Source organism: Anopheles gambiae, chromosome 3 (genome assembly GCF_943734735.2).
Source record: "Anopheles gambiae chromosome 3, idAnoGambNW_F1_1, whole genome shotgun sequence".
In the NCBI taxonomy this organism is placed as follows: Eukaryota; Metazoa; Arthropoda; class Insecta; order Diptera; family Culicidae; genus Anopheles; species Anopheles gambiae.
Window position 1 is genome coordinate 69,179,558 of NC_064602.1, and position 12,249 is coordinate 69,191,806.

At 43.4% G+C, this 12,249-nt stretch overlaps 1 protein-coding gene across 1 annotated transcript; it reads right to left on the reverse strand.

The window, feature by feature from the left end:
* Positions 1 to 1,340: 1,340 nt before the first annotated feature.
* Positions 1,341 to 7,243, reverse strand: LOC1275865 (thioester-containing protein 1 allele S3-like). Its single transcript, XM_315149.6, has 12 exons — positions 6,898 to 7,243; positions 6,617 to 6,812; positions 5,865 to 6,543; positions 5,524 to 5,798; positions 5,368 to 5,462; positions 5,034 to 5,289; positions 4,738 to 4,947; positions 4,180 to 4,633; positions 3,825 to 4,118; positions 2,490 to 3,748; positions 2,270 to 2,423; positions 1,341 to 2,203 (listed from the first exon to the last, which is right to left on the reverse strand). Exons 1-12 carry the CDS (start codon positions 6,972 to 6,974, stop codon positions 2,136 to 2,138), a joined length of 4,017 nt encoding a protein of 1,338 aa, XP_315149.6. The 5' UTR covers positions 6,975 to 7,243; the 3' UTR covers positions 1,341 to 2,135.
* Positions 7,244 to 12,249: the final 5,006 nt, after the last annotated feature.

Sequence of the window (12,249 nt, forward strand, 5' to 3'; positions counted from 1 at the left end):
CATATACAAGAAGGGAGACAGGTTGGACTGCAACAACTACAGGGGTATTACGGTGTTGTATACCGCCTATAAAATATTCTCACTGTCCCGTCTTGTGCCGCACTTCGAAGAGATAGTCGGAAACTATCATAGAGGATTCCGAAACGGAAAATTAACCACTGCTCAGATCTACACCATTCGGCAGATCTTGGAGAAGATGGCTGAATACAGACACAACACTATTTATTGACGAGATCAAATAAATATTTGATGCCGTCCACATGGACAGAGGAGACGTGGTAGGTCCAAATTGAGGTGGCAAGATGGCATGGAGGCGTCCGCCATTAAGGCCGGGATGACGGACTGGCAGATGAAGGTGCGAGACCGCGAGCGGTTTCGGGCACTCCCGAGGCAGGTCAAGACCGCAAAGCGGTTGTAGCGCCAGATAAGTAAGTAAGTTAGAATTTTGTATAAAAACAATTTGTAAAATTCCAAAACAGTTTTTTTAGTTAAACAACAAGATATATAGCTTTTAGAAAAAAAAAATCATGAAAAATAGATGAGCAGATAAAAAGATATTACCTTTTGAATACGCGAAACAACAATATCTCATACAAAATGTATAGTCCTACACGTGCAGACGGTCGTAGAACAACGTGTATTTATTGGTCATAGACACTACGGTTTACGGGTTCATCTGTGAATCTGGCCACTTTGCCCATATTACTCAAATGTTTCGACGTTTCATGTGTACAAAAGTTTGAACAAAGCTACTCAAAATAAACAGATTGATACAACCGTAGCAACATTTAAAAATTCGGCTGTCCTTTCTCGCTAAATTTTTGCTACTGCCGCTATTTGCGATGGCGCCCTGTTCTCCGATCAGCTGTGCTACTTCACCCTGTTTGATCCGCTCCCTAATAATCGTTTTGTCTTTTTTGTGAATGTGGTACGCCATCTGCCGGATATTTTGGGTATTTGATCATGTTGTCAAGTCAGTTTCATGTTTGCAAATATTTCTGTTCCCTGTCCGATAACACGCGGTCGATGTCGTATCAACATCATGCATTTTGTTGATATTTGCACACTGCGCGAAGGCTTGGCATCGTGTAAAACATTTACAATTTTGTTGTAGTTTGTGGATGTTACTCTTGTTGTAATTGCAAGTTGTACTTCCCTGGCCCATGATCGGTGTCCGATGCTAGGATGGCGGCTATAATTAGGAATAATTTTGTAATGCAAGCAAAGCGAGTAATATTGTAATTTGGAGCTTATCTGCGTATTAGCTATTTTCGATAAATTTTAGCTTATAATAAAAATTATTCTTACTGCATGAAAACATTTTAAACGGTCTTAAAGAATTAGTTTGTCCAGAAGAGAATTTATTTTGCGTTTAACAATTGAATTGTCAAATTAGTACAATTTATTTGCTCAAAGAACTGTCAAGTTTAGAAAACCGCGTGTAAGAGGGATCGCGTATCTCGGGGACTACCTGTGTTGAAATTTTAATAGTGATAATTGTGTTCTCGTCGTTACCACCATCTGAACATTAAATTTCTGAAACCTTGTAACAATTATAATTCATAGATAAACAGTAAAGGCATATAGTAATGTAAAAATTATTGTGTCAATTGACAAGTTGAAGAAAGTATTCACTTAACTGCTTAGCATGCCCATATTGTTCCACATTTCCATACTCCACATGCAAAGGAAAAATATCGCGGTATAAGCGGTAGAATATAAGAGCGGTATAGCGGGCGTTACAATTTAATAGCAACCAGGAGTCTCCATTGATTTCAGTCCGAGGGCCGCATTGCTTCGCAAATATCGTTTATGAGGGCCATTTTGACGTTTACTTGAGCTACAGGGAGAAAGTTTCAATCTCGCTTTGATAAAAAAAATGATTATTTATATAGTTTTACATTCAGTAAGCCGTTAGTGTAGGCTATCCAGGGCCGTATTTTTTGGCCGCAAAGATGCGGTGCGATGACGCCAGAGTGAATGCCGTATGTCTTTTGAAAAATAATTTCTCAACATCTTTCAAACATTTTCTCATGAAATAAAAGAAAGCTCACTACAAGCTTTCTTAACTGTAATTGTGTTCTTTTTATTTACTGCTGCTGGAATGGCATAAGTTCGTACTAAACAAACCTTTCTCAGTCGAGGTAGCTCTGGATATCTGCACCGTCATGAGGCACCTGATAAAACTTTATGGCTCTGAACTCTGCAAAATCAAGGGTACATACATTGAATAGAAGCCAAAGAGTACAGTATTAATCATTTTACTTACTTTCATCGTACGTATCGTGTACCATAACGTACGCCTGGCGGTGAAATGCTACCCTAAACAGTCGGTTAGCAGTCACGGAGAAGCAGTTCTCTTCCGGCCCAAGTGTCTCGTAGTATATCACCAACGAGGTTTGGCCATATCGTACCTCCACATCCTACCAGGACAATAGTGTCATTAGAAAGGGCGTTTTTTTCTACCGACTACAACCTACGCATCTTACCTTAAATGGGTTCCTTCTCGTCTCATCCACTAAGGACTTCCTACTGACGACATATCCGCTAGGAAAATTGACCTCCACCAGAGCCAAGTTAGAGCGTGTGTGCATTAGCTGCGGGCTGAAACTGGTGCACACTTGCAGCTGTAGCGTATACGCCTCATTGCTAAACTGATCCACCAACCGCAAGCTAAACCCATGCTCTATATTTCTCACATCGATCCCGTACTGAAAAGCGACCGTGAACATCCCGAACCCCCGGCCATTTGCGCTGAAACGCACCAGTTTACTGTCCCCCGGCAGCTCGTCGCGATATTCCTGGTCCGCCTCCGATGCTGCCACTTTGTACACCTTACGCGCTTTACCGTGCAGTACAATCGCGGTGTAATCGTTCTTCTGTGGTGCAATGGCCTCAGATAGCGCGGCGAGTGCCCTTATCCCCACAAACGTATCCTGGGTACGGGGAAAGCTTCCAGTGGCGGATTGTTGGTTTACTAACCAGTGCATTACCATGAGACCGTCCGCGTACCGTTTGGCGTGCACCAAGCTCAGCAAAGCGTATGCGGTCGTTTCGATCGATGCGGTATGTCGCGGCCAGTACCTCGTCTCGTTGGTAGCGATTCCCAGTTCAATTAGCTTGTTCAGTGCGGAAGATTTCTGACGATGATCAGCAAGCATTAAGGCATACGTTGCCAGTGAGAGGTCGTATACATCCGCAATGCTTTCCAGTTGATTTGCAACGTACTGGATGCCCTTTTCTATAATGCTCCGATGCTGTGCGGAAGCTTTCGTGTTTTGCAAGAATGCAATCAGCACAAACGACGTAAGGGCAATACCATTACGCGAACCACCTTGCAAGCTGTGGTACGTGATCGGTTGCTCTTCATCGAACCGGCCCGAGCTGTGCTGTTTCGCAGCAAGCCACTCGAACAGCCGATCGACCAATGTTAAATCCACCTCGGTAATGTGCTTGGACGCTGCTTCTAACGATGTTCCCACCAGCGCGGTTACGAACACGCTGCCTTTGGAGTCTCGCCAGTTGCCGAACGAACCGTCGCGCTGCCGGTACTTCAGCTCCAGCTGGTACCCGTTTCTCAGCAACCCAGTCGCCTTCTCGATCAGGTGCGTTGTGGTCGAGCTGACTGCTTTGAGGTAGTCGAGCACCACCAGCGGAGGGATGAAGTTGATCATGCTCGGTGCACCCGATGCACTGGGCACATCGAGCAGACTGTCCAGATTGTGAATGACCGGCGAGAGTAGGTTTGCTGGAACAAGAAACAGTTGGAACGTAAAATACAAACTGAGTTTCCGATGTTAGAGCATGGCGATAGCTCTACTTACAAGATATGCGACACTCTATTTGTACTGTGCTGATATTTTTGGGAATGTCCAATGATATGGTTAACTCCTGCTTTCCGTATTCCTCCATACTGAAGAAACGTGTTTCAGTTTTCTCGAACATTATGTTTTCGGGCATCACTCGTATCACCTTCTCCATTGCGTCCGTTTCCTTGCCCGTCATAATGGAGGCCTTAATGCGAACCACCATCTCGCCGAGTTTGCGGGCCTTTACACCAAATGAGATCGGTACGCCAACTTTTGGAGGAACGCTCACGGATTTGGTGTAGCTGAGATCTGGACATTAAATAAATGTTGAAGTGTTCAAGCCAATGTGATTGATATAAACCACACTCACCCTTATCTGGACGTTCGATGAACTCGGTCTGGTTGGCCACATTGTACAGCGTCACATCGGCTATATACTCCGCTCCAAGGTTGTTGAACAGCGTAAACTGCAACACGGCCGCTTCGCCTCGCTTGATCGAATATGGCAAGCTGTCGACGATGTAGAACGGTTGGACTGTTGTGAACTGGATCGGCTTCTTGATGATACCCAACCCGTACACGGGATCGATCGAGAAGCCCGTCAGATACCAGGAGGTGGTCGTGTCCGGTAGAACTTCGTGCACTGTGCGACTCCCTGTACGTCCGATGGACACATTTTGCCACAGCCACGATTCCAGGAAGTTTGTCCTATAAGCAACCAGCCTAGAAATTGGCCGGGAAGCTGCGCTACCGAAGCGCTCAGTAGTTGTGGGGATGGCTCCTATCCTGTTACCTCCCGACAATCTTGCAAACAGTCCCATACTCTAGAAGCGAAGATATGTTATGGCATGGAAAACAGCGATACATGTATTATTTAATATCGGAACAAAAAGAACTGTTGTATGGGAGAAGAAAACGAAATCATTACATTAAACACATCAAACTCATTCTGATCCGTTGCGTGAAAGGTGTCAAACACCTGCATTACATCTTCCCAAAATAGATCGTGCTGTTTGGAGTACGCCAGCAAACCCTTATCGTATGCGGCAAGCCCAACGTACGCACTGGGCCGTCCCTTCAGCAGTAGCTCTATTTCCTGCCCTGGCTTTAATTCCTTCTCATCAATGATTATGTCCAGCTGCTCAAAAAAGGGACAAAGAACAGGATGAGTTATCCGACAAACGATACAATCTACGATGGAATGAAAAAAACGACGCTCCTTACATGATTGCTAAACTGTTTCAAATCGATCTCGAGCGAGTCCCAAACCACAACGTCCTGCGACACGGTGGCTACGAAAATGTGCGCTTTCGGTATCATTTTTTCCGATGCAGTGAGCTGAAACATGAACTTTGTCTGCCGGTTTGGACGCACGAAGCCCGCGTCCACTATATTACCCTTGGATATCACGTAGTAGATGAAAAATGTCATCCGCTCATTGCACGTAACCATGAGGCGTATCAGTTTGCCAAGCTTTATGCTGAGGGACAGTGAAGAAAGATGAGATGGGATGTCAAGAATCTTCTCAATGCTGGTTCCTTCTGCTTTGGTTACTTACGGTGATTTCAGTTCGAGCTTTAGAAAGACATTCGTATCTGCGTGGACCTTCTCTATTCGCTCGGTGTACGTGAACTCACTATTATCTTCGGAAACCTGTTAAAGGTGTGAGCAAGTGAATGAAGGTTTATGTCGAAAGCATCTTCTCTTTACTCACAGTTATATCGATTGTTTCGGTTAACTCTGTTGGACGCATCAGAAGCTTGATAGTACCATCGCGCCCGGTTGTGTACGTCTGCTGATGATCTACATCTTCTCCTTCGACATTTACAAAGAAGGGAACGTGTCCAGCGGGTCTGCCATCGTGATAGATTAGCGTTAGCGTACACTTGAAAGGAGTCCCCGGACGGAACTGTGGGCTCTCCTTTGTCAACTGTGCTCGATACGGATGCTTGTACACGGTGATTGCCTGTTCCTTCACCACAGTTCGATCTAGAGCAAAAAAGCCTGCATGTTAATTTCAACAATCATTCACATTTCTCAGCACATTAAACTTACTCGTGTGCTGCTCCGTAAAGGTAAGCTTCACTCGCACATCCTGTTGATCTTCGTACAATTCCAGCAGCTCGTTGAATCTTAACTCCACCTGTCCCATTCCATACATAGTAAGTTCTTTCTTCTGATCTAGCGTATCGTCCACCAAGTACAGCTCAACTTTAGCCACTCCCTGCACGGGCTTACCAAAGTGATAATTCGCCACGATTGTCAGATTCAGAGTTTGATGCTCCACCAGTGGAATCACCGATGGCATGACTTGCACATCGTAAGACGTCAACACGTACTCTTTCACCTCAAACGTCTTGAAAACGAGCTGCTCTTCTCCCACCTGCACCGTGATGTTCCACACCCCGAGCAATGGAGCAGGCGCTAGCTGCAGATCGTTCTCGAACACTCCAGCGTACAGCTTGGCCACTGGCCACCCACGGATTTTATTTTGATGAGGATCCTGAATCGTCACGTTTACCGATTTGATTCTCGCCGGAGGCTTCAGCTCCGTATCGAGCACGATCGCACGAAACTTCACCAAATCACCCGGCCTAAAGACGGGCTTATCGATCTGTATCAGTCCCGATATCGATTTGCTACGATGCACAAGATGCTCTTCCTCGTGAAAGCTGAAGCCTCGCTGTCCAACCATAGTCAGCTTTATATCAACCGGCGAGGCAATGTTCGGAATCTGGGAAAAGAGACACCAGCGTTAGTTGGAAATAACACTCTCAATAACAGTACACCAAACACCCAAACCTTACATCAAAGCTCACGATACGGCTCATAAAACGCCGCACATCGACCGGCTTTCGGATGGCAAAGACGCTGGTTTGATTCTTGCTGAACCCTTCCATATGCAGCATCAAGTTAACTTTGCTCGATCCCGAGTTGAAGTTGCTAATCACCAACGCATACTCTTGGTTGGATCGTACAAATTTCGGACCTACCACCAGCACCCTGAAAAATCGAAACGCGTCACACCAAGGCCACACTAGCACACCACTAAACCACGATTGCACCAATCAATCTGTGACACACCTACCCCCAACTGGACCCCAGCAAGCTTATCACCAACAGCATTCGCACGTACCACGGCATGATGACGAGAGGATGGCGCATGAAATGTACGTCTTACTTGTAGCAGACCGAAAGCAGAACTAAAGGCGCTGTACGAATCGCGATCTCCTGGACCCAACAGCCGGGCTTATCACGAGAAATTCCCACAGCTAAGTGATCATTGCAACTCACACTCACCATCACACGCTTAATGAACTGATAAAAGACGATCGATTCATATTGTTTAAATATAGTAGTGCATTTCCTCTCCAGAATATGCCCATAGTACGCGCTACTGATAGAACACACAGCTAAAAGCCGCTCTACGATCAGGACTGTGCTTGTGCTTATCTTGGGGATTCCCTACGGCTGCAGCATTAATCATAACAGCGTTGCGATTGGTAGCAATACGCGTACGAATAAAGCCGGCTTCACAATAACACTCTTGTTTGCTATAAAAACGATGATTGACTGTTTCGGCACTCCAGCACGAAGCAAACATTTCATGGCGGGCGTTTTGGAAAATATACATAATAATGATGCTTACTAATACATAATAAAGATGCTTACATTGATGCTTACCTAAATACATAGAAACACAAGCTCAAAATAGCATGAAACGTTTATACCAATATTGAATTTCTCGCTCTTCAATGTTTGGTTGGCACTATAAGTCTCTACCGAACGGGACTGCAATAATTTCCTTTGTTTTTATTTTGTCGTAAGTTGACTACCAACACCCGAAGGGTGAAAATTAAATAATGAAATTCTCTTTAGTTATTGCTGAGTCATGATGCGCTCGGACAACAAACGGAAACCTTTTTAAAACCTAAAAACATATTTTTAGTGAACTCTGCACTCTTCTTGACTAAAAAAGCTCGGAGTTCGGAACGCCAAACGACTAGCATAAACAAATGCCACAAGACATCTCAAAACTACCAGAGCTGTAAAGCCTTTATGCCTTTTATTCTGGCCACATCTGGCTTCCCCATAAGCTCGACATTAAATCATCTCCATTAAAAACGAATCACTTCCGGTGCACGGTAACCGTATCACTTGCCGCAAATACCGACCTGAAAGGTACACCTTGAGCACCGGATTGGATTTAATTAAAATCATTTGCCATATCTCTGCCATCATGATCGTGGCTCGTTACAAATGAAGTAGTTCATAATATTTCTTCCCTTCAATTCAACCGTTCGGGTCGATGTCGTTCATACAATAAACCAAAGTTTGTGTCTTTGGCTGGAAAAAGCTGTCTTAAATGATTATTTTATAATTTTTCGCCTTAAATTACCACACGAGCCGATACCGAAAAGGCAGGGAAAATCTTTGCTTTCATTTAGCTTACTTGCCGACTACAACGCAACCCTACTTTCCATGCATAACCAATCTAACTTTTCCCATTTCTTACAATACGCCCATCCGTACCGTTCCCATCGTGCAATTCTATCTCGTTGCGCTCGTCACGCGAAAAGAGCGACGCGAAAGCGTTCGCAAACGGGCTGACGTGGCGAACGCTACCACCGGCACTAGCAACAACTGCCGCAGTGTTCGACATGTTCGTTATGTTAAAATTAAAAGCAAACATGAAATCGAACAGGGGGAAAAATTATAATCAAACAAATCACACTTTTTGCTCGCGCTGGCCAGCCAAGCGATGTCGTCGTCGTTGTCGTCGTTATGCCGGGCTCGGTCTATGTGGCAGGATTTTCTGTTCTCGTTTCACTCTTTGTCCATCACACACAGCTACACGCATGCATAGATGTTGCGGCGTCCGTAGCCGGAAAAACGGGGCTCTGCATGCTAAGCTGACATTTTCATCAGAGCAATTGTCGCTCATCCGCTATCATAGCAGTGCCGTTTATTGGAAGAGCGAGATACATCAACCAGCGAGATTGCTGCCGATGGTCAAAATAGGATGATTATTTAAATATTATGCCTGAAGTTGTTACAAATTACATGGGTAAAGACAAATTGCAGCATCACATTTGGCTTTGATGATAATGGCAACGCTTGTTTTGTTGCACATTTCTTGCTGCAATTAATTATTTTTTGGCCATCGTATTTCACACCGTCCAGCATACGGGTTTGCAAACGCGACTATCACCAAATCGAACTGTGTGGCGTACAACACCTGCTTCATATGGGTCCCACGGTATAGCCATATACTCTTTGCAAAAGGATGCAATGCAGTGTACGGCTATGCAGAGCAGTACTGTCAAACTTTCGTAAATTTTGCTTTACTTCTGGTAAACCTTAATAACTTGATATAGAATCAAAATCAAGCTCTTTTTTTTGGTTATCTCGTTCAACTTGACCTATCGGAAAGCTCCGTATCGATTTGTTGACGTCGACTAAACATGAACTATGGCACAAATATTTACAGTGGCTGCCGCCTAAATTCACACACCTCATATTTTCACCTATTATCTGACTTTGTGCTCCCTGTACAGTTCTCTAGATCACTTATCGGAAAACTTTCTTCACGCATCGGTGAGGACACTCTTCAGCTATGTTTCTGCAAAGAAATCAGACCGATATATTTTAAAATTTCGGAACACTATGAGTAAAAGTGAGAATAGCATGGTGATTTTCAGGAGAGTTATTGTTCTTTAATAATTTTAGAGCTATTCAATCTTTTAGAATTTAGTATCGTAGAAGAAGAAGTATCAGAAAAGGAGAAGAAGTGAAAATTGATTGCCTTACCTAAAATTAAAGACCTAATTGCCTCAATGCCGTTGTTCATTATTTAGATAGAATTATTACTGCTTCGAATTAGTTGACCATTTTTGTTCCTGGCTTGGTTACTGACAACTTAAAGAAACAGAGAAGAGAGTAGTCTAGAGCGGGGGTCTCCAAACTACGACTCATGCGGCCCTCGAAAGCCGAATTATGTAGCCCGTTATGGTTTTGTAAAGGTTAAAATAATTAATTAATTATTTTAGAGACTATTTTTATCAAAACTGCAATTGTTGCTTTTTTTGGCTTATACCAAGCCTCAAAATTCGAAAGGCATTAAAGTGTTCAAATGTTTCTCTAATTTGCTATTCAATCCTATCATAAAAGTGTTTCTTTTTCTTCTTTGACACAACAACTGTTGTCGGTTTAGGTCTGCATGTTCCGCTGGTGGGCTGGGCTTATCAGTAACTTTTTGATAACCCTTAGCAGAATAGTCAGTCTTACGTATGGAAGCACGGTCCATTCGAAGCTAGAACACATGACGGGAATGTTGTTAAGTGGTACGAGTTGACGACTGTACCACGCGACCGGTCATACCAGTGTTTAGCATAGTGAAATATAGAAGAAAATTGTTTGTTTGTTTTGTTAGTTTTTAATTAAAATTTAAACTTAAACGAAAAAATATGATTAATGAAATCGTCTAGAAAAAAAAAATATCCATAAAAGTTAGGCACAGACAACGGCACGTGCTACGAGCTCACCATTTGTTTTCAGAAAAGCACTGCTCTTGCAGGTTTGACATCCCCGAACACTGCCACTGATCCTACTATAAACAAGCCGGTTCGATTGCAAACAGATACAACCCGAGTAAGGCGGTTATGTTTTGTTCATTAAACATATGTTAAACATTTATGGACATTTAGTTATGCCAGCTCCTATCATTTCAATATCCAATCATTTATTACAAAAAGGCATAAAAAATATTAACATTTTATCGCAAAACCACACCCGATTCAATCTCGTTCAAACGAGACTCTTCTGTACTTTCATCGTCCGAGCCAAAAACATGCACACACACATGCCGGCCAATGCAAACTACTGGAAACTAATGTTTGGATAGTGCATCGTTCCATTAGGAAACGTCGCCGCATCATTCCCGGCATGCAACCGTGCCCAAATGCGCGGTAATTTGAATCTTCATAGTGACATCTGACAAGCGACATCTTCCGCACACCGATACCGCGTGGCCGATAGCAAGCTTCGGATAGATAAATTCCGTTGTTTATTTACATGTCAATTGCAGATCGTACAATTCGTGCGGGACCGTCTGTCGGTCGGAGTCGCAATAGTGTGCCAATAAGCTCGCAACGACCTAGCTCGAAAGGATGGCTCGCGCCATGAATGGGCGGGCGGGCATGTTGCTATGTTGGGGGTTTTTAATTTTAGATGCTACCGGTACTGCATCTAAAATGCAGTGCTCAACTGTTCAAACTGCCACAATGACATCATTTATGCATTTCTATGCACCATCGGTGCAGCGCACTGCACACCGTTACATGGACGCTTGAATGTTTGTCGTGTTGGGGACAAAAATGCCAAATTTTATCGCAGGAGCACTGCAGCACAAATGGGGACCGAACCGTTTTGCCCCACCGTTTTGAATAATACAGCGGCGCGCGAGCTAGTGTGGACGAGATGCCTTCATGAATTTGTGATTTGTCTTATTGTGTTTATGTGTTCGCATTTGTACCCGGTAGGGTAACAATGGTTGTTACGATACGCGTAAACAGTTCCAATCCGAAGGACACTGCTCAACAGATGGTTCGGTGCAAATGGATTGAATTGAAAACTGCTGATTGGTTGACTCTGTTTGACGGATAAACGTACGAGCATTGATGTGCTGGTTGGTTAGTGTAGAGGTGGCACATGGATTTGTAAGACACAGAAAACATCTAAACTAGCTCACGTTCACATGTTAGTCTCTGGAAGAAAGAAATCATTCGTTTGTTTTGTGAAATTCTATGGCAATCAATGATGGTATTTGGGAATTCTTTTGAGAAGACGCAAAACCGAAGAAGAAGGCAAAGCTCGGAACGCGCGCCAAATGCGGTCCGCTATAACATTAAATCTGGCCCTCAAGTGAATTTGACTAATTTTGAAAGACGGGAAGAAACTATTTGTTTAACAATTACTGAACATCTTTTGGCATAACATGTCATACTGTCGTACTCAAGGACTGTGTAGGAACTAGGTCAAGTAATGTGGAACGATTTGACAAGTAGCCAAAAGTTCGTTACAGGCAGTTTGACATCTAAGAGCTCTTTTCGATTCAAATTTTAATTGTGATAAAAATGATAAATCGGTCTGGTGGTCACAAGAAAATTGTAAATTGGTTATTGAATGTTTCATCAAATGTATTGATGCCTCTTTTAATAACAATGGTTTTTGGGTTTGATGAGTTTTCTAGGGCTTTTTGCTGTCAAAAGGCATCCAAGATGGCCAAACCGATTTTGGCTAATACCTGACCCCGTTCATACACAGTCCTTGGTCGTACTCTTCCAACATTGATTTTCGTAATATAGATTGTCAAACTAATTATTGCAGGAGTTCTTCAAGAGTTTTCGTAAGTTAGGGACATGTTCTAGGCTTTTGGAAG